This window comes from Myripristis murdjan, chromosome 8, assembly GCF_902150065.1.
Source record: "Myripristis murdjan chromosome 8, fMyrMur1.1, whole genome shotgun sequence".
Classification (NCBI taxonomy): Eukaryota; Metazoa; Chordata; class Actinopteri; order Holocentriformes; family Holocentridae; genus Myripristis; species Myripristis murdjan.
The window spans coordinates 31,696,196-31,719,579 of record NC_043987.1 but is presented as its reverse complement, the minus strand read 5'-3'; the positions used below and the strand labels follow the sequence as shown (position 1 = coordinate 31,719,579).

The window sequence follows — 23,384 nt, the reverse complement described above, 5'->3', positions numbered from 1 at the left end:
ACAAAAAACAAGCAAGAGAAAACAAACAAAAAAAATAAAAATAAAAATAAAACAGCATCATGTACTGGAAAAAGAATTATTAAAGAAACTAATGGCATTCCCTGTTTTTGTTGTTTTCCTGTTGACTCGTCTCATGGAAACGGACTCGGATTTACTGAAGGAGATGATAAGGGTTCATTCAGGGGTGTCTTTTCTCTCGGTTGTAGCTCTGTGGTCGGGTGAGGGATCCACCGAGACCGAGACCGGCCTTCCCATCAAATCTAACCCGAGACTTCTGTCACGTGTCTTTTCCACCTGTACTGGTTCTCTCCGCTCTCACATGTCAAAGCAAAAGTACCAAAATGTTTTTTTAACAGGAAGTTAGCGATTGTTCTTGAAGATTAGGAGCCCCGTTCTGAAATGGAAAATGTACCTGAAGCAAATGAAACCACAAGAGGGAATCTACCTTTTCTCTGTGACGCTGACACGGTGTGTAGTGAAGCTAAAGTGGAGAAAAGCTCAAAAAAAAAAAAAAAAAAAAAATTTGAGGCGAAAAGACACTTGACGCAACCGGGAAAATAACTTTTCTTGTATCATATTTCTTGTTTAACCACCCCTCCCCCCCCAAAAAAAATAACATTCACTTTTGTCTTTTTTTTTTTTATTATTTTATTTTATTTTATTTTTTAAACCACCAGACAAGTAAGAGGTTGGTTGGCACAACGATGGAGAGGTTCCCAACCGAGATGACAAGAATGAGAAGTGACAAGAGTTTTCCCCTCAGAAATCTACCATCGTCTTGGTTTCACTGCATGATTGTGACTTTAAAGTTAGAAGAAAGGGAAGATGAAAGTGTGTGGCTTGATGAAGAGAAAGGCTTTTCATCAGGAGAAGGAATGTTTTTTTTTTTTTTTAAAGTAAGATGATGGGTTGAGATTTGACTCCAGCCATGGTCAGACAGACGTGCGATTGGTCGGATCATCTCTGCGAGGCCGTCCGATTGGTTCAGCTCTCGATAGATGTCTCCTCGATGACCTTTTTCACCACCGTGGTCGTGGTGGTGGTGGTGGAGCTGCCGCCGCCGCCTATCACGGTGCTTGAGGAGCCCGAGAAGCTGGGGGAGGAAGGACGGAGAGACACTTCAGAGCTCAGATCATATGTCATCCACAAGGCAGGAAATAATTGGATTTATTTTTGTCCCCTAACCACAGTGGCTGGTAAACCCCCAAATTCAGCAACCAGATTTTAGAGCAGAACAGGAGCTGCTTATGTGCCAAAGCTGTAACCAGGTGAAACAAAGCAAACTCATCAATGTGGATTATACTGATTTCTGAGACTACTACTGAATTTTGTGTTGCTCATTATGTAGAAGATGAAAGGTGAAGTTTATTGATGGTTACGTAGGCCATGCACAAATACTAAACATACAGTTCTAGTTGTGTGTGATGCTGTGGGTAAAAAGCATCAAGTGGCATGCGGATCAAGCAAAACCTCCAAAACGGTCAGAAAACGAACTTTTACTTCATAGCCCTCTTTTGTTTTTGGTTTACCAACCGGATTACAGTTCATGAACTCTAAATTTGAAAAAAAAAAAAAAAAGCTTTGGACATCCACACATGAAAAAAAAAAAAAATTCTTGTTAACTTAAATCTGATTTTAGTCATTTTGATCTGTAGATGAGCTCACATTGATCAGTGAGAAATGATTTCATGCGGTCTTTGAAGTTGCTCGCGCTGTGCGGCAGTAACCTCGCATCCCAAGTAGGACGACTTAATTAGGAACAGAGGAGCCGACGGATCCTCCCACTGATGTCAGTGTGTTTTGAAGATTTGGGTCGAGCACGGCCTCAACACGGCCGGGGTTTGTGCTTCCTCTCCCGCCGCGGCGCCCCCGTTATGAAAATATATGCACTTCTGCTGCTGCTGCAGGGCATTTCAGTTTAAACAAAATGCCAGTTAAGGCCTTTGCTTGCAGACGAGCTCTTTTAGAGGAAGATGAGATGAGATGATGTCCGATTCAAAACGTGATATGAGGTCCAATTTAATCACGACAGTGTGATCAACAAAATTTGAACGACTGAGGAAAATATTTCTCAGCCGCAAACCTTTCTAGCCAAGGCGCTTGCTTTTGTAGAATGTAAACTATTTTATTAAAGTTGTCAAAGGGCAGATGATGTAATTTGGATGCAGAGCTTGTGAAAAAGCCGTGTAAAATGTGGCCGATACCACAATTCACTTTTTCTGCCACAGGATGTGTATTGTCACATTTTTGCATCAGGATATATTGAATTGATAGATCAACATGTGTCTGTTTATTGGAGACAGAGAAAAAATCAATTCACTTAAATACTGGGATTTTTTTTTAATTATTTTTTTAATTGATTGTTTTTTATTTTTATTACTGGAAACTATCCAAAAAAGGGCTACATTTTGGTGAGAGAAACTGGGATATCTATTTCCAGAAGGGTCCCTTGACCTCTGACCTCTGACCTCTCCCCTTTGCCCACCTTCTGCTAATCCCATGCAGTTTAAAATGGTGTGTTTGTGCAGACTGGGGCCTAAACAGTCTTGGATTCAATGAGCCACATTTGATTCCTGTGTGATGATGTTTGCCCCCATAGCAGCCATTTCATTTTATATGTCGCTGTATAAAATGACCTGTGGTGACCTCTAGGAGAATCACAGCCTCATCAGACTTTATAGCTACAAACTAGAGGAGGATTCAGAAAACAAAAATTGGGAGTTGGGGGTACACATCATTATACACCAGCCCTGCTGTTTATACTGCAAAAACTCAAAATCTTACCAAGATTATTTGTCTTATTTCAAGTCAAAAATGTCTTATTACTCGTCAAAATATCTCATTGCACTTAAAATAAGACATGATCACCTCAGAAGTAACTTGTTTCTAGCTAATTTTCACTTATTTCAAGTGAATTTCCACTTTTTCCACTGGCAAATTTTGCCAATTTACTTCTGAGGTGATCATGTCTAGTGTAATGAGATATTTTGACTAGAAATAAGACATTTTTTACTTGAAATAAGACAATCTTGGTAAGATTTTGCGTTTTTGCAGTGTATAGGCAGAATCAGCTGTTTTCTTGATTTCAAACAGGGCTATCTAGCATTTTCTGTTGAAACCTTCATGGAGGTGATATCAGTCTCCCACCTGCTGCTCGCCTCTCCGTCCAGCAGCCTCCTGTACTCGGCGATCTCCATCTCCAGCCTGGTCTTGATGTCCAGCAGCATCTGGTACTCCTGGCCCTGCCGCTCCAGGTCGGCCCTCAGCTGCACCAGCTGATCCTCCATGCCGCTCACCTGCAGGGTCGGGCACACAGTTTGTCGCTGAGCTGCTGCTTTTTGGCAGCACAATATGGTTTCCAACTCTGAACGCACTGATCTTAATTAATGCAGCACGTCAACGTAAAGTGCCATGTATTTATCATTATCATTATGCAGACTGATGATTACATCGCTGTAATGCCACCAGTCTGCATGCTGATCAAATCTCTAACCAATCAATAATAATAATAATAATAATAATAATAAAGCTCTTAATATCTGTCTACTGCAGCAGCTCTAAGTGGAAACAGGAGGCTGTGGTTGAGCCGCTCCCAGTTTTGTTTTCTATGTGTATCTGTGTGTGTGTGACTCTCTCTTCCTCTTCAGCATCTTCATCACTCAGCAGCAGCGTCGGCCCGGCTCACCTGCATCTGGTAGGCGTTGAGCTGCATGGCATAGCGGTTCTGCACGTCAGCCAGGGAAGCTTCCAGAGAGGCTTTCTGCAGGGAGACAGACGGGCCGGTCAGAGGGAAACCACAACGTGCAGCAGCTCTGACGCTCACAGTCAAGTGGGAGAGATACATGTTTAACAGAAATGTGGCCGAGTTCTCGACCTGTGAGTCTGGTGAAATTGGCACTGCTTATGATTTTACCTGTTGAAAGAAAGTGTGGAGGAGGATCGGACATTACAGCTAAAAATCACTGAAATAGTCTCAGAAATAACCCTGAAGCACTAGCACTGATATTTTTTCCATTTAAAATACATATATAGACAATATAGTAAAAGCCACTAACATGGTTTTATGGAGAAAAGGCAAATCTTATATCTTCTGGAAAGGAGCTGCCTTGTAACTCGAGCACATTTATTGAAATATTGACTAATGTGCACTGTCCCTGATAGCCAAAATAAACAAATAAATAAATAAAAATATTCCTTGTTGCCTAATGTCACTTAACGTATGTGTTAGTGAAAGTGAAACTTTATGATTTTTATGTCTAAAATTGCATTTACAGGTAAACTGACCAGGCAAATTAAAAATAAATAAATAAATAAATACAAATTGAATATTACATCTTGAAATATTTTCAAATCATATTATGTCAGTAAGTATTTATTGTGCTCATATGGCCACTTTTAATCAGTGAAAAAAAAAAAAAAGTATTTTTATAGCAATGTACTCTGAAATTTAAAATGTTCTCCTTGCACTATTTTAATACGGGATTAAAATCTGCAAAACCCCAGCAAAATGCTGATTCAGCTGTGTGATCAGCTTGAGCCGGGGCGTGGTCGACATTGTGGATCAAGTTCCGCACACATCTATGCAGACATATGCCAAAGCATTAAAAATGGCACACTAAAATCATTTATTCATATGAACTGCTGCAAAATAATCAATATTGTTTAAGTAATTGTGTTTAAAAAAAAAACAAAAAACTGGGCATTGCCTAATGGATGTACAGACACACCTCAACAAGCCTTTTAAGCCCGCTCTTTGTTTCTAACCTGCTTGTAATGTAAATTATTAATAAAGTGAGAATTCTCCAGTGAGTGGACCTGCAGACGTGCTGCTGGAGGATCTGAGGCCTGCAGCTCAGCGATCATCAGCTCTATGAATTATTGTTGGAGACGGAGGCTTTACCATGCTCAGCTGGGACTGCAGCTCGATCTCCAGCGCCTGCAGCTGACTCTTGGTGTCCTTCACCTCCGTGGTCGTGGTTTGCAGGGTCATCTCGCTGGTCGCCACTTCCTTGGTGAGGGCCTCGCTCTGGGAGGAGGAGAGGAGCGGTGAGGCAGAGACGCAGAGGAGAGGAGGCAAAAAGGAAAGAAAAAGAGATAAGAGGAGAAGAAATGAAGGAGAGGATATAGTCCAGTCATTTTATGAAAAAACCTAGGACAAATTGCTCAACTGATTTTGTATCCTCAGTTTGTCCTGAGTGAGGGAAAAAAAGTCCCAAGAAATCCCATTGGTGGAAAGTTTTGAAAATCACCTATATAAGACCACATATTGCCAAAAAATACCCTTTTTAACACACAGGGGAAAGGGGTTCAAAATTTTACTTTCAGATATCACTATAATAATTCACAAGTTGATTACACACACAAAGACAAGAAAAAAAGTCAATTACAAGTTCTTTGAATTATTCTGTTTACACATGCATATCACACATTATCTGATTTGATATGCGCTAATAAGGAATATGAGGAATAAATGCCAGAAGAGATATTTAAACAGTGAATTAAAAGGTTACTATATAACAGTGAATTAAAAGGTTACTATATATTTAGTAACCTTTTAATTCACTGTTATATAGTAACCTTTTAATTCAAGGTTACTACATATATAGTAACCTTTTAATTCACTGTTATATAGTAACCTTTTAATTCACTGTTTAAATGTCTCTTCTGGCATTTATTCCTTATATTCCGTATTAGCGCATATCAAATCAGATAATGTGTGATATGCATGTGTAAACAGAATAATTCAAAGAACTTGTAATTTTCTTGTCTTTGTGTGTGTAATCAACTTGTGAATTTTTATAGTGATATCTAAAAGTCAAATTTTGAACCCCTTTCCCCTGTGTGTTAAAAACAGTGTTTTTTGTTAATATGTGGTCATACATAGGTGATTTTCCAAACTTTCCATTAATGGGACTTTTTTCCCCTCACTCAGGACAAACTGAGGATACAAAATCAGTTGAGTTTGCTTCTCTTGCAATTTGTCCTAGGTTGACCCCAATTTTGGCCTAAAATTACTGGACTATTGTAGGTTTTATTTTTCTGTCATATTCATCCTGATGACCACTGTGATGTGGCATGAAGCTGCTGCCACAGAAATCTGCATAAACAAACTCTAATAATCCATATTTATGTTTAATTAAATGTGTGTTTTGCCACTCTCTGATCCAAACTGTGGTTCATTAAAGCCTTTCCATGTCCTTCATTTAAACTCTGTGACTGGCAGCTCTAGGAAGTGATGTGTTTTATATTTGTGGTGTTTATGTTTTTTTTTTTGAATGACTTGACTGAAGATAAAGAAAAGAGAAACTCAGACTCCCATCAACAGAAAATCAGGACATCGCGTCACGCTCCTCACCTTGTCCTGGAACCAGACCTCCAGCTCTTTGCGGTTCTTGGTGGCGAGAGTCTCGTAGTGGTCCCTCATCTCCTCCATGACCCTGCTGAGGTCCACCTGAGGAGCAGCGTCCACCTCCACGTTCACCTGGCCGGTCATCTGGCTGCGTGTGGACAGCAGGTCCTGCAGGGGGAAGGACACTGCGGTGAGCCCGGCGGGCCAAAATGCACATGACAGCGTTCGAACCATTGCTACCTGCTTATGTGTCCTTGAGCAAGGCACTGAACTCCTACCTGTTTTGCATTTTATAATGGCTGTAATTGCTTAATGCACCATAGACAGTCTGGTTGGGGTAGTAGGTCTGTCACTGAGCGAGACCCCCTCCCTGACCAGTGTGGCGATTCATGTTTTTTATCCCATGGTCTACTCTTTTCTGATTGGCCGTTCTTTGCCTCCACGTCGCTCCTTAAAACGGTTTAACACACACCTTCTCTTGGATTATCCCTTAGGTGTTGCAGCCCATTAAAGTAACGATCAGTTTAGTGGATTTTTCTCGGCATTAAAGTAAACTATAAAGCCATTTGTATCATATATGATACACATTTTCAATTCCGTTTTTCATTTTCAGTTTAATCAATACTTGACCAAAATACTGTTGTATACCTTTGGACACTTCCCCTGTTCACCCTGGACCATACCATTGGCACTTCAAGTACATATCATACATCATACACCAGAAAGGTCGTGGAATAACGTATTTTTTGATTTTATATATATATATATATATATATATATATATATATACACTACTCACAAAAATTTAGGGATATTCAGCTTTCGGGTGAAATTTCAGGATGAACCTAAAATGCATTCTAACCTTTACAGGTGAACTTAATGTGACCTTCTGTAAACTTTTGAATGCACATGTCCAACTGTTCAGTGTTTCAGTACTTTTTGCACAAGTTGCTGTTCTCTAACAAGGAGTTTAACGGCAAAATTCACATCAGGTGTTTGATGCTCCAGCTCATCGAGGTCGTATCATTAGGGAACGGCTGCTGGAGACTGGGGTACCTCAAATGGAGTGGCCTGCACTTTCTCCAGACCTGAATCCCATAGAAAACCTATGGGATCAGCTGAGTCGCCGTGTAGAGGCTCGGAGCTCTGTACCCCAGAACCTCAATGTCCTGAGGGCCGCCCTTCAAGAAGAGTGGGATGCCATGCCTCAGCAGACAATAAGTCGACTTGTGAACAGCATGAGACGTCGTTGTCAAGCTGTAATTGATGCTCAAGGGCACATGACAAGTTATTGACACTGACATTTTTTGTTGTGGTATATCCACCACTGTTGTTGGCTTTTGTTTCAAGAAATTGTTTGAGATGAGGAAATCACCAGTGTATGCTTCTACTTAAATGCCCTACTTTCATGATATAATATCACTGTAGTGTGAACATTTTCCATTTTCCATAAATTTCACTCAAAAGCCAAATATCCCTAACTTTTTTGTGAGTAGTGTATATATATGTTTTGTTATAGGACTAAATAAAGGGTTCAGTTTCAAAAAATTGGAATTTTCTGCCAAATCTTTCATAGTTCAGGCTTTATAGGGTTAAGACAAACTGCTTTTAAATCAGCGTCTTGAAGCTCGGACAGTTTTGGTGTGTTTGCTCTTCTTTTGTTTTGTTTTTAGGATCCGTCCGCCGTGTAAATGCCTGTCAGTCATCATTTCTCCCCTTTTGGGAATAATTAAGTTTGCGTAGTTAAGTTTAGCACATTAAAACGCTCTCCCTGCCCTCTCTGCTCCAGCATTGACTGCTGAAGTCCCGCTAAGCAAGGCACCGACTGACCTCCTCGTGGTTCTTCTTCAGGTAGGCCAGCTCCTCCCTCAGGCTGTCCAGCTGCATCTCCAGGTCCGTCTTGGCCATGGCCAGATCCGACATCAGAGCTTTGAGCCCGGCGATGTCGGCCTCCACCGACTGACGCATGCCCAGCTCGTTCTCGTACCTGCAGACAGGTGAGGGGGCGGGACGGGTGTGTGAGGGTCACTGACCTTTCACATCGTTGTCAGTAAATTACTATTTTTCTGGCGTATAAATGTTTGTATAAAGGCTTTAGGATTCTGTATCCAGGAGTCTGGATTTGGGTGGATCTACTTTTTTATGTATCACCTCCTGCATTTTTCTAATCAGCCACCAGAGGGAGTGATGCTCCTGCTGGACTGACACACTGACTGTAACACCCCTAAGAGAAATAGTCACAGTTTTCTCTCTCTCTCTCTCTCTCTCTCTCTCTCTCTCTCTCTCTCTCTCTCTATCTATCTATCTATCTGTCTTTCTGTCTATATTTATAAATGTTTTCCTGTGATTTATGACTGTACTTTTACATATGAACCTTGCTGTATAATGTTTGTCAGTTTCTTTTTTCATGACCTTTGTCATGTCATGTTATTTCATGAGCCAGGGTGCTTATTACATTATTAATTACAATCACACACACACACACACACACACACATGCACGCACGCACGCACACAAAAAATAATGAAATATTTACTTGCTCCACATGCTCATCTACATCAATCTGTTTTTCCCTTCAGACAGCATTGAACTATATGCATGCTGTGTGTGTGTGTGTGTGTGTGTGTGTGTGTGTGTGTGTGTGTGTGTGTGTGTGTGTGTGTATTGAGGTGTTGCCTGTTCTATTCTGTTCTGTCTGTTCTGTCTGAAAAGGTTAAAATTTGGTGATGACGTAGAACATTCTAGAAAGAAACAAAGAAACAAAGAAGTAAAAACAAAGATAAAAAAAAATAAAGAAAGAAGACGAAAAGAAGAAGAAGAAGACATTGCACTAATAAAAATCGCCGTGACGAGCTGCTTACTTGACTCTGAAGTCGTCCTGGGCCAACTTGACGTTGTCGATGCTGAGCATGACCGTTCCCCTGGCGACGATGGCGTCTCTGATCTAAACATGCAGAACACATTCATTTTCATTCCTTTCCTTTCCTTCATTTAAAACTCTGAACAGCAGTGACTCTCACTTAAATCAAATCGAGGTGATGCCAGGTCACCTCTATCATGACTGAGGCTTAATCTGTTAATTGTGATCTCTTCAGTTTAGGAGCGGCACCGCAGCACACCACACCCTTTCATTACCTTTTTTTTGGGGATTCAGCCTGACCTTCAAATCTTCAGCGTGTCAGAAATTCCTGGTTTCATATCTGACGAAACCAGGAATTTCCCTACTTTCCCTGCTTTGTCTCCCCCTCTTGAGGATTAACCGAATTATCTGATGTTTCATTTCATCAGATGAAGTGAAGCTGCCAACAGATAAGCACCTGGTATAGCTACAGGGTTCCAGTTCCTGCAACTTATGTAATTAAATTATAAGTATTAGAGGCATTTGGCTCATCCATAGTCTAAGGATAGCATCCCTAACCAACGTGATACTGTCACTTGCTTTTGTGTAACCTGACTCCACGGTCCAGATGAATAAAATACAATTAATAACTGGAACAAGCTTGAAATTCTCACATCAGCAACATTATAAGGTGTGATCAGTGGGGGAAATGCATAGTAGTAAAGACCACGGGACCCGCCCTCCTCCAGAAAGGGAGTGTAGGCCATGGATCCGCGCCTCCTGGAGGTGATGGGAATTTATTGTCGCTCTGAAGGAAATTTCTGAAGGGCGGTCTGGCTACTGATGCCATGACAGTCTGTGAAACCACCGGCCATTCCCTACAAAATCTGCAACTAAGGTTAAAATGGGGGCGACTGTACCGTCAGACCCAGCACAACACAAGGGAAACCTCTGGCTCTGACAATGCAAACCATTTCCCACCCATCCTGCCCCACCTCCTCACCTTGTCCTGCAGCTCTGCGATGGTCACAAAGAAGGCACTGTAGTCCCTGGCGGCCGGGCCGGCCCTATTCTCCACGAACTGCCTGATCTTCAGCTCCAGCTCGGCGTTGGCCTTCTCCAGCGCCGCCACCTTGGCCAGGTAGGCAGCCAGGCGGTCGTTCAGGTTCTGCATGGTGAACTTCTCGTTGCCGATAATGCTATCGTCCACCGCTCCACCGCCGCCGAAGCCTCCAGCGCCACCGAAGCCTCCACCGAAGCCAGCGCCAGCGCCACCGAAGCTTCTCATGGTACTTAAGCCTCCGAAGCCTTCACCACCACCACCAAAGACTCCAGCGCCACCAGCGCCAGCACCACCGAAAGCTGCACCAGCACTGTAGCCACCGCCACCGCCACCGTAGCTGTAACCACTTGAAGATCCATAGAGGGGCCTGGAAATTTGAACATTCCCCCTGCCTCCATGCACACTACCGGAGCGACGGCCCACTAAGGAGGTCCTCAGGGAGCCTCCGGACATCTGCACCATAGTTGCCATGATGATAAGTGAGAGGAAGAAGAGGAGGAGGTGGTTTTCTGTCTGTCTGCTCTGGCCGGAGAGGAGAGGCAAGAGTGAGGTGTGAGGGATCGTCTCCTCCTCTTATAGGAGCTCAGGTGGGCTGACCTGGAGGACAGGTGGAGGGGAGGGTGTGGCTGTGGTGAAGTGAGGTAAGGTTCACTTACTTCAACCCCCTCTGGCCGTGGTGATATAACACCTCAATCATTCCATACATGTATCCCATCACTGCTTGCTTTGCATTTTTACCATCGCACAAAGAGTTCATGGTTTAACGAGCACGGCGTCCTCTGGCAAAGAGTGAGCATTTCTCACCTGCCGGAGCATCCACGCTGAGCTGCGAGCTGTGGGAAAGTGCCCATGGCAGTGCAAGGGCATCAGCACAGTTTTTTTTGTGTCGCCGTGGAAACCTGGGGCCATGCCACTCTGCAAGTTGGCATGTAAACATGACATGAGGTAAACAGCTTGAGCCAAACCCTTAACCCTGTTTTGTAAGGCTGGAGAGCTTTGATATATGCTTTTTTTTTTTTTTTTCTTTTCATTGATGGGGCGTCAGTCAAGCTGGCAAAGAACACAAGATTTATTCTTCACAGCCAGTTTGATCTCTTTTAAAAAAATAAAGTTTAAGACTTGATTGATAGCTGGAGAGAACGCTGCAGAGGAGAAGTTTTCACATGCTTTCACATGTCAGGCCCTTCTCTCCCTCAGGTCCTTAAAGACGATTAAATGCCTGCTTGAGTTACTCTTGAGAGCCCAAGAGTCTGCATACAGCAGTACAGGAGAGTGAGTGTGTGTGTGTGTGTGTGTGTGTGCATGCATGCATGGGTACATATATGTACCTATAAGTCTTACCATGCCTCAGTTGACATGGGGCCTGCAGGTAGAAGTGACAGGTTGACCCAACTTGGATTGAACTTTTATTTGCTGCAGTGAATGAAAATCTTATTGCGTCTTCTGAATGCATAACCTGCAACGTGTGCAAGTGAAGACATGAGGAACGACAGCACAGCTCGCACTGAGGCATCAGCAGCAAAGACATTGGGGGGAATTGAGCTTTCTCCACGCAGAGCAGTGGCTCTCGTTTGTGAAAGCTTTCATATCAAACATTGTCGTGAACTAAGTCCTATCATTATCCTGTGTGTGAGCGCAACAGATATCATTTCCATCTTTTTTGTGTTTGTTTTCATCTTCCTCGATAAAATGGAACCAGGATCGAGGGCGACTTGTCGACTGGTTACACTCCGTCTCCATCTGTGGTCTCACGTCGCCTCCACTCTAACCGATTTCCGTCAGTTTTCCCCAACGAATCACAAGAACCCGACGTATCCGCCTGGATCTCACGCCGTTTTTACCTCAACACTCGTGTGAAGCGATGCCTGCATGCTGGTTGTGTCGGGTTTTTAGGAGTGGAGCGCAGCAAAGTTAAAATCACAATGTCGGGCGATATTGAGAAGACGGGTCGTCTGTGGAAAATCGATTTGTTTATCAAGGTGGTCTTTTATCACCCATTTTCTCGTGTTCGCTCACAAACTGTCTCTCTGTCAGTCTCTGGCACAGTTTGATGATGTCAGTGTTTGTCCTGCTGATCGGCCCAGTTGGTTTTTCAACCGATAAATCACAGATAAAATCGCTCAAAACTTTTTTTTTTTTTTTAAATGAGCGTGTGATTCACAGGTATGGAACCAGGCTGGAGCATGCATGCTGTTTTCCGGACTCACCTTCATACAGATTAACAACACAATCGCAGGCCTCCACTGTTGGCCGGTGCTGAACCCGGGGCTTAAGGACACACTGAGTGATGTTTGCATTACTCACTCACTTTCTCCACCCAGGTTTGCCAATTGTCTTGAGAATTCAACTAGGCGCCTCTGTAACCTCTAGGGTGGTGCCACACCTCTATTAAAAAAAAAAAGCAGCCTTAAGCTGACCAAATTATCTGCCAATTTTAGTCAATAATGAGGTTTTATTTTTAATTTTCTCTTGACAGGAGGAATGTTAACTTTTCCTACTGAGGTCGCGTTTAGGATTGGTACTTACACCCAATCTCTGTGTTTATGAGTTAATCCAAGCCAGAGTTGTGATTTTTAAAAATCATTTTCATTTCAAAGTCATTGCACGGTGTTGCAGTGGTTTATTTTTATTTTATTTATTTATCCTTTATTTTATCAGGAAGGTCCCATTGAGACACAGTAGCTGGGTTTCCATCCAAATATATCAAAATTTTTGAGCGCATTTTGTCAGAATGCGCAAAAGAAAATGCGAATTTATGCCTGTTTCCATTAGTCTTGTTTTGCGATTATTGAGAGGAGAGTGCGCCGTGAGATGATGCTATAAGATAGCGTCTGTGTGTCGACTGAACAACAACAAACACTCAGCTGACACTCAACAGCTGATCAGGGACAGATTCCTGCTGAACTTGTCGGCTCTTGGGAGAAGTCTGCTTACTGTTTTGGCAGCGCTAACTTCGTACCGAACCATCCTAAATAAGGAATAAGAGACTAATAATAATAATAATAACAATAACTAATGATAAGACTGTAGCGTAGAAGTGTGACGTGGTATCCGGTCCAGTCATCGTTTATTCGCAAAACCTGTTTCCACAGCAAAAAAGTCGCATTTTCTTTTATCGATACGCTGAGAAATTCACCCCCTCCAAGCGTAAAAACTTTTTTGCGAATTTTCGGCCGTTTTTCGAATTTCTGGCGTTTCCCTCCCAGTTTTTTTTTGTTTTTGTTTTTTTTCTGCAATTTCTGAAAATGCGAATAAAAATAGGTGGATGGAAACCCAGCTACTGACATTGTTCTGTGAGGACAGTATTTAACAGACTTTTAAAAATATGAATTGTACGTAGGGAATCTAAGTTAAGAAGGCTTTGCAGCTCATTCCAGGCATGGAAGGCAGATTTCCCCAACTCTGTCTGTGGAGAAGGAGTTTGAAGGGGAAGCTTATTTGAAGAACGAGTATTATATGTTTGATGGCGGATGGATAACAGGCTGCATATGTAATGGGGTAATTTGAACATTAAGGCTTTAGCTGTAAAAATTAAAAGATGTATTCTCCTTCTCAGATACAGTGACGTCCATTCAGGCTTCTCATACAACACACAGTGATGGGTCCTAGCAGAAGCACCAGTTACAAAGCGTAACGCTGAGTGGAAAGCAACATCTAGCTTCTTCAACAGAGATGAAGCTGCATGCATATATACTACATCACCATAGTTAGCACCTTCGCCTCACAGCAAGAAGGTCCTGGGTTTGATTCCCGGCCGGCTGTGTGGAGTTTGCATGTTCTCTCCTGTGTCTGTGTGGGTTTCCGCTGGGAGCTCTGGTTTCCTCCCACAGTCCAGAGACATGCAGCTCAGGTGAACTGGACACACTGAACCGCCCTGGGTGTGAATGTGCTCGTCTGTCCTGTGATGAACCGGCGACCTGTCCAGGGTGTTTCCTCCCCCCCTGCCTTCCACCCAGTGAGCACTGGGACAGGCTCCAGTGACCCCCTGATAAGTAGTCTGGAAAACGAATGAATGATTTACATTATTGTTATTTAAATTCCAAACTAGAGAAAAATCATTACCTCAAGTTGAGCGTTCAGTCTCTGGAAATTCAGAGGACGCCTTCGTGTTTTAGTTTGGAGCGTCTGTTCACTCGTTCCTGGAGAAATCAAACCTGTGGCACTGATTTAATTTGTTTTTTTGGAAACTCCAACTGAACTGAAACTTCAAATGACGCTTCAATTACAAATTCTGCCAAACTGGCAAAAGAAAAAGAAGTAAAATGAATGGATCGCCGTGACGTCAGCCTGAGTGAAATGCTTCGAAATGATTCAGTCACAATTCTTCCAAAAAACAAAACAAAACAAAACAAACAAACAAAAAAACTTAATGACTTAATGTGGTGATTTAACAGCATACTGCAAGGCTGTGACTCCATTGTTTGTGTTTTTTATGTAGAAAAACAATGTTTATGGCTGCTTTCACTCTTGTAGCTTGTTTTGCTCGTTTGTTCTGATTTAGGGGCTAAAATCATACAATTTTTAATGAAGTTTGTCCTTTGGTTTGTTGTAGCGTTCACACGGCAACGTTCGACAGTGGTCCACAAACGCCACGTGTGAGCAAACTGTTTTTTCATTGGCCAGAGATCTTACCGGAGGGATTCGTCTCAGGGCTCTTTGTTTTCCCGAAGAGACGTTTGTCATGACAGCAGTACACAAACACAAAAAAAAAACACACGCCTCGATGGCAAAGTGGTTAGTGTCTTTTGTGAATTTCCTTCGGGATGAATAAAGTATCTATCTATCTATCTATCTATCTATCTATCTACACATCAGTACCTTTGGAGATTGGAGAATGCTCTATAGGGGAAACACTCCCGGTTTTAGTATCAAAAGCAACATGTACAAGCACTCCTTTGTCCCTTCAGCCATTTCTCTCTTGAACTCCGGACGGGAGAGGAGTCGTACCTGATTGATTGATTGTTTCATTGATTTATTGATTATTATTCGATTGTCTGACTGATTTTGTATGATTATGTTATTTATACAGAAATCGCTGTTTGCACTGATGTTGTGCCAGTATACACTGTATTCTCTTAAACTTTTTATGTTTTTATGTTCTCTATGTCGTGTATGTTTTAAATGTTGCTCACTGCTTGGTGCAACAACAACCGCCCTGCGGGGACACAAATAAATTTGAACTTGAACTTGAACTTGAACTTTAAAACTGCTCCAAATGAGCCAGGTGGGAAAGCACCACAGGGTCATTTGTGCTAAATTTGTGCTAAAAGTGCTTCATTCAAACTTCAATCCAAAAGTTGTTCCTAAATTGAATCACCAGCTGGTGAACTGTGAAGATGAAGAGTCTGTATCTGTGCCCTGACATATGAAGGACCACCGCTCTGGGGATGAAAGCCGTGGGATTATGCAACAGCAGGGATTATCCTGTGGCTCTGACAGCCAGCTGCAGGCCTGGGAGGGGCAGAAAATTAATGTGGAGAGGTGCGGCAGGAGAGAAGGGGGCACCACACTAAAACTTTGTCACCTAAGAATTTCCCTCTGATTTAAACTGTACTGCCTGTAAGGTGTGCGTTTATGTGTGTGTGTGTGTGTGTGTGTGTGTGTGTGAGAGAGAGAGAGAGAGAGAGAGAGAGAGAGAGAGAGGCTCCCTCGGGCTTCTTCTGCCATTCCTGAGTTGATAACACCTCTCCTCTTTTTCTCACCTCTTCTTAAAAATCAGCCAGTCTGGTCTGATGAGTGACTTATGGGAGAACTGGAATGAGCCTCAGGGTTTACCCAGGCCGCTCCAGGGTCTTTGGACCCGGTGCCGTTCTTGGGACCCCAAGTCATTTTGCTGCATGTTCTTCTATCCTGTAACAGTATCTGAGGACTTGATAAACATCGCACCCAAAGTAAGGAAATCTGTGTTTGGTAGATTATTTCTTTGTTGTAACAATGCTGCTTGGCAATAAATCTCATACCGCTGGAAAGCCTCTTTAATGCCCTTTTAAATGGAGCCATATGGTTTGTGCCCATGAAAAAATCTGCCAAATCTTCTCTGCCAGTGCCAAACAGCTGATTCTGCCAGTGACTCCCGTTTGGTGTTTGGTTGACTGGATGATTGAAGTTTGAAGACACAAGACATATTGGCAATTTAACAATTTATTCATTTAACAAACAGGAGCCTCAGTCTCAGTGGCAGGCCGTTCCATCCTCTCCAATCCCAAAATCTGGAGGTCGTCTCTGATAAACCTGCTCTGTGGGGGTGAGCGCTGTCATCTTGGAGGATAGAGTTCGGTCCCAGACTGTGGAGGTGCCAATCGGGCACCTGACTGGCAGCACCTGGGGGGTACCTGAAGCTCAAAACAAGAGTCAGTAGCAACAGCAGAATCAGTTGTTTGGCATTGGCAGAGAAGATTTGGCACATTTTTCATGGGCACAACCCACATCCTCAACTCTGCTGCTCATTCCTCAAAGTCATGTTCCTTACAGATGTGGCTCCATTTAAAAGGGAAATAAACAGACTTTCCAACGGTATGAGATTCATTGCCAAGCAGCATTGTTACAACAAAGAAATAATCTACCAAACACAAATTTCCTTACTTTTTGTGCTGTGTTTATTTGACTTGGTCGGACGTGTGTGAGGGTCCTTGTATCAAGAGGCTGTGCGTCCACAGACTGACAGGTAAAAATGTGTTGTAGCTTTTTGTAGCTGCATATGAAAACATTTTTTTAACATTAACATTTCCTCTTCAATCAACTAGGTGGGTGCGGAAAAACTGTGTGTGTGTGTCTACTTCAATACCATCTGTATATTTCATGTACTTCAATACCATCTTTATTGTATATATTTAGTCTTTATTGTCTTTATTGTGTATAATTCTGCATCTTTTCTATTCTATTTAACTTTATTTTATGTTTCTATTGATGCTGCTGTAACATAAGAACTTGCTAGTTTGGGATCAATAAAGTAAATCTATCTATCTATCTATCTATCTATCTATCTATCTATCTATCTATCAGATAGATAGATAGATAGATAGATAGATAGATTCTATCTATCTATCTATCTATCTATCTATCTATCTATCTCTTACAGTGGCAGTCTGCTCGTGTCCTGGCTGTTTGTCCACAGACTCAGAGGCTGGTGATGTTTCTGCATTAGGGATAAGATACTCCCAAAGTGCTGTACTGTATCTGCGGTTATTGACTGTCATCATGTTTGTGTGTGTGAGAGTGTGTGAGAGACTGCCACAGGCTTCCATTGCCATTCCTGAGCAGGTAGCGTCTTTCCTCCGGGGCTGTGACATTTTTTTTTTAACTATCTGTTCTTAAAAATCAGCCAGTGCAGTTTGATGAGTGAGTTATGGGAGAACTGGAAAAGGCCTCGGGGTTTACCCAGGCGGCCCCAGGATCTTTGGACCTGACCCAGTAAACCTGACGTTTCTGCTGCTTGTTATTCTCTATAAGGGCAGTCGCTCGATTTCCCCTCTGGGATCAATAAAGCATTTCTAATCCTGATTATGATGATATAAAATACAGAATAAAAGACTAGAAATCCTCATTGATGCAGGCTAAGAACCCCCGAGGAGCCGTGCGTTCGCTCAGCTGTGACGCCGCCTGCTGAGTCAATGCCAGCGTCCTCCAACCTGACAGCTTCAATAAAAACAGATGTCAGAGGCTGTCAAACCAGTAGGCAAATGAGGAGCCGGATTTATCAGGGAAAGCAACAGAAGAAATAGACATGAAAAATAAAGTATGGGTCTTTTCCACAGCAGCCGTTCAGACATGAAATAGCAGAGCAAACTACAGAACCTCAATCAATGACACTGATTGAGGTGCACTGAATGTGCATTGATTCTAGATAGTTTTTCTGCTTTTTAATTGTTATTTGTTTATTTGTTTTATTGGGATGTCTTCTGTTCCCACCTATTTTTGTATGACCTCTGTCTTGACTTTGTCTGTTTCTTGTCTATTTTGTTTCTTGTGTGTAACACCAAGGACCATGCTGGAAATAAGTTTTGTACTTTTGCATGTCATCCGATGGATTGCTGTTTTATTCGTCTTAATCCATAAATAAATCTATCTATCTATCTATCTATGATTAAGGTTCTGCTCCATTTAAGCGAAGTCAGGCCGGGCTCAGATTACGGGACTTTTGGGCCTATTTAACACCGATTAGCTCCTCCTGCCAATCGGAGGAGGATTCTGATCTGATCTTGGCCGGGTTTACAGCTCCAGTCTGTTACGATCGGTAGAAATGACCCAAATGCAGAATTTGTGGGTGATTGAGGTGGTGAGGAGGGGAGTCCTGGCTGGTGAAGGCTGATGATGGAGGGTTAGGGTTTGCAGCAGGCGAGACAGGCTGAGTGGAGGGAGGTGGAGGTGGAGAGGTAGACTGAGGGCAGCAAATGATCCTGGACTCAAGGAAACTAGAGTTAAAAGTAATTAGACGAGGAGTGACTGAAGAACTGGGGCAGACATAATAATGTTTTGGAGATGAGCTGATGGACTGGAGGTGTGTCTGCTGATCAGCAACCAGGGAGCTGACTGAGCCACAACACAGACAGACAGACAGAGAGAGAGAGACAGGAAACACAGGCGAATGACAAAAAAAAAAAAAAAAAAAAAAAAAAAAAACAGGGAGGCATGAGGGACAAACAGCAGACCATGACACAATCTCAAAATCCCTGACATTCCTGTCCTTTCATGAGATTCTGAAGTTAGCAGCCTCTCGTGCTCGAGTGCAGGGAGCAAAGACAGAATCCATTCAGATTTTGCTCACGGCAGCCCAGAGGGTCAAATCAGTACCTCACTAATTTTATAGTAGTTTATAGTTTATACAATAGTAGTAGTTTTTTATTCCGAGTAAGTAAAACAAAAAAAAAAAAAAAAAAGAAAGAAAAGAAAAGAAAAGTAATCACACAGTAATGGACAGACATAAAATAAATAAGCATAAAAATGAAAACAGCACATAATGATTTAATTTTACCTATCCGGAAGGGAGTGGGAAGAAGTAAAACGTATCTAGTCCCACCCCTCGTCCATAAGTCAATTACATATGATTATCATTAGGCTTCCTTTTCCACCTGAACCATACCTTAATTCATTATTTGGACTAGTTCTGCTATTATATGCTAATTACCAATCATATTTATCGTTATATGCAAATAACATGTTATAAACCATGGCCAGAAATTATATCAATTATTTACTGTCACATTAATTAATCATAATAATCCTAATATTTTTCATCTTTATCTTGGAGTTATACATAATCAGTTATTAATACACATACATAATAAGTATGATAAGGTCCAGAGGGAAATCAACTGTGTACCTTCTACTTATGCAGTGAATCTGTTTTTATTTACGTCTGTTGAATATCTGTGTATAGTAAAATGAAGAATGTTGACTATCTATTTATGATAAAATGATGAATGTTGGTGAAAACCCCTGGGCTCTGGTGTGGGGGGTTAGGGTGAAGCGGCCTGGGTTATGCAACCACAGGATCACTGGTGCATGGAAAAAGTGCAAATAATACAACCATCGACTTTATTATCCACCGACTGTATGGCTTCAACATGTGTACAGGCACGATATGCACTGTATTTATAAGTTAAATTGTATTGCAAGTGGCCTTTGGCACATGTATGCAGAGTGATATCTCTTCTGCCGTGAAAATCTTTTAACCCTCCTGTTATGTCAATTTGACCCCATTCTATGTTTAACGTCTCTAAATAAATGATTAACATCATTTTTTGCTTCATATTTAATGAGTTTTCCTAATGTAATAGGTACTACCGGGTAAACATGAGATTCACATGATGATATGTTTTCAATGTCCTGTACACACTTTGTAACACATCGGTTTTAAAATAATAAAAATCTGCACTTAGAAATAATATAAAGCCATTAAAACACCATAAATTAACATTTCTTTCCAATTTTAGGTCAATCAGTGAGATTTTATGGTGATTTGCATATTTTTCCATAGTGGCGTAATAGGAATACTGGATGTTTAAGTGGGTGTGGGGGAGGGGTTATGTTTTATTTAAAGGGCTATTTAGGTCGTCAACAAAGAAACATAAAGTATCTGACACATAAACTTTGGTAACAATTTTAGTTATAATAATTTTGTGGAGGTTCAAACTGCTGGGGCCAAATTGAGCCCAAACATAAAAGATGTTAGTAAATTGGAACATAACAGGAGGTTTAATAAAAACTTGGTCACAAAAAAAAAAAAAAAAAATTCCTGACAGCTCCTAAACTCATCAGGACTGAAAACATGTTTGATATTTTTGATTTACAATCTCCATAATTATGTCACTACGATCACAGCGAGACCACAGCAGCCACAACAAGCTGTTTAACGGGTGAGCTGGACGGCCGAGATGGAGGAAAGGCTTTAAAATATGAATTTAAAAAAAAAAAAAAAAAACTACCCTACATAATGTGTCTTTCAGGACAAATTATAACTGTAAGGACCAACAGAGGAGCTGCTCCTGTTTGAGCAGAGAGAGACAGGGAGAGGTGGTGTATCGCTCCCTCTGGCCCTGCAGTGTGTGATGCACCATTATTTTGAAATCCTGTAGTGTGTGCATGTTCGAGACTGAGCAGGAGAACGTGTGTGTGTGTGTGTGTGTGTGTGTGTGTGTGTGAAGCTGCTCCTGATGTGCCTGATGCAACCCGACTGCAAAACTGGTCAGGATTTTAAAATTGATCATCTGATCGAGGCGTTGGACCTGAAAGCCTCATTAGTACCACCTCAGTTTGCCTGCTATTTCATGTCAAAACACCCAAAGCAGAGTGAAATGGAATAGAAAACAGCAGAGTAGACTCAAACCCAGCAGAATAGAATAGAATAGAATAGAATAGAATAGAATAGAATAGTAACTGTTGATTCTGGTTATTTCTTGTCTGCAGTTTCAAAAGGAATAGATGTTCACCAGCAGAGGGTGCTGTTGTCATGCATTGGGCCTGGGTGATTTTTTTTTGTTAAGGGAAATATGTATTTTATTCACCTGCATGGGGTTTGTCTTTTCTCATAGGTTAATGCCTTGTTTTATTAGTTTGCCTCAGTGCTTATCACTCTGCAAATACAAAACCCAAACAGATTTCGTTCATTCATTCATTCATTCATTCATTCATCTTCTAAACCGTTTATCCTCACAAGGGTCGCGGCCAAACAGATTTCCTTGCAGGTAAATCGATCACACTTATGACACCACAGATGTTTTAGAGACTCGTTTTATTCTTTGGATTGGTTTGAATTTGGGATTTGCCAGTAAACTGAACGTGGCTTGTTGATGAGTGAATCTGCGAGAGGATCACTGTCGGCTTCCCGCTGTCGGAGTCGGACTCGTCTCAGTATCTGCTCTGGTAAGCAGAGGCGGATGAGGACGAGGAGGTGGAGACCACCTTCCCATCGACCACCTCTTCGACCACCGTCACCACCCTCTTGGTTGTAGTGGAGGAGGAGGAGGAGGAGGAAGTGGAGACACTGTTGACCAATCAGAAAACAAAGATCAGACAGGCGGCCGAGTGTTTACAGAGGTCAAGATGATTGTGATGTTTCCACGTTGTCAGCTACAGTTTGCATGCATGTTCAATATTATGATGCATTTAGACTTTAACCCCGTACAAAACTCACTATCTATTTTCAAGTCTCTTCTCAAAAGCCACCTCTTTTCTCTGGCTTTTAACACTGTGTGAGTTGCTGATTTTATTTGTTCTTACATATACTGTCTTATGTGATTTCTGTATTACACTGTATTTTATGTTTTTATGTATTTTAGGTTTTTATGTTACTGCACAGCACTTTGGGCCTCTGTGGCTATTTTAAAGCGCTTTATAAATAAAGTTGGATCGGATTGGATTGGGAAACAAACCCCATTTTATTTTTCACATCTTTGCAGGGTTCTTATCTTTGTCATTCTTATTATCAAGCCTGAGACTCTTTCGTATTGTAAATGCACTTTAAATGACACTCACTTTGATCCTCAGACAATTCAGATGACGTTAACTTGCCCTTCTCTGCTGCCATCTGCTGGACAATTTAATTATGTGTTCCTGAAGTAAATGCATCGTTTTGTGTGTGTGTGTGTCATGACTTTTTGGTGGATCAGAATGAGCCGCGGTGATCATCTTGCTGTCTTCAGGCCAAAGATTTCACCTCAGACACAGTTGAGCTGTAAGCCTCACCTGCTGCTCGCCTCTCCGTCCAGCAGCCTCCTGTACTCGGCGATCTCCAGCTCCAGCCTGGTCTTGATGTCCAGCAGCATCTGGTACTCGTGGCCCTGCCGCTCCAGGTCGGCCCTCAGCTGCACCAGCTGCTCCTCCAGGCTGGTCACCTGAGGGAGAAACAGAAAAGAGAGCAGGAAGAAGAGGAGGAAGGAGGAAGAAGTGCCAAGATTAGGATGACAGAAGGGATGGAAGAAGAAGGGAAAGAATCAGGGGAAGGAAAAGGAAGTCCATGAATGGGAGGAGAGGATGACAGGAGTAAGAATAAGAAGACGGAAAGAAAAAGGAGGGAAAGATGAAGACAGAGAGGGGTTGCAGAGTGAGGAAAAGGAAGAGGAAGAAGAGGTGGAACAGGTTTTACGATTTCAGATTTCATCAGGATTACAGGGCAGGGACAAGGGTCTTACAAGGTCGGACGAAACGCTTTAACACTGACTGACCGTTGAAATGAAGATGATTCAAATATTCAGGGATTACACCTGTGCACCTGTACACCTGAACACCCGCCTGCTCACCTGCATCTGGTAGCCTGACAGCTGCATGGCATAGCGGTTCTGCGTCTCAGCCAGCGTGCCTTCCAGAGATGCTTTCTGCACACACGGGAGGAAAGGAAGTACAGACGCATTTCATTTGAGTGTAGAAGCTGTTACCGTGGACCCTACTTAAATAGAAAGCCAGGCGGCAACATTACATCTGAAGAGTGTGTGTATGCAACAATCAGCAGTGGAAAAAACAAAACAAAACAAAACATTGAACCCGGTAACACTCACCATGCCCAACATGGACTGGAGCTCGATCTCTAGAGACTGCAATGTGCGTTTGACCTCGTTCACCTCTGTCCTGGACGTCTGCAGGGTGACTGTCTGCGTGACCACTTCCTTGTTCAGTGCCTCGGACTACTCAGGATAAAC

At 42.2% G+C, this 23,384-nt stretch overlaps 1 protein-coding gene across 2 annotated transcripts in view; it reads right to left on the bottom strand.

Annotated features, from left to right (window-relative positions):
* The window catches only part of LOC115363835 (keratin, type I cytoskeletal 13-like), a 38,089-nt gene that overhangs the window by 12,639 nt on the left and 2,066 nt on the right, over positions 1-23,384 (bottom strand). The window contains exons 5-12 of one of the 2 annotated variants that reach the window (XM_030058161.1): positions 23,244-23,369; positions 22,989-23,063; positions 22,435-22,583; positions 10,557-10,561; positions 8,180-8,308; positions 6,356-6,517; positions 4,901-5,026; positions 3,685-3,760 (exon numbers count right to left, since the gene is read on the bottom strand). In XM_030058161.1, the coding sequence (XP_029914021.1) occupies positions 3,732-3,760; positions 4,901-5,026; positions 6,356-6,517; positions 8,180-8,308; positions 10,557-10,561; positions 22,435-22,583; positions 22,989-23,063; positions 23,244-23,369 (801 nt within the window). In that variant the 3' untranslated portion in view covers positions 3,685-3,731. Of the gene's footprint in view, positions 1-3,684; positions 3,761-4,900; positions 5,027-6,355; positions 6,518-8,179; positions 8,309-10,556; positions 10,562-21,477; positions 21,734-22,434; positions 22,584-22,988; positions 23,064-23,243; positions 23,370-23,384 lie in introns of those variants that run through there. The other variant, XM_030058162.1, reaches the window with a different exon arrangement.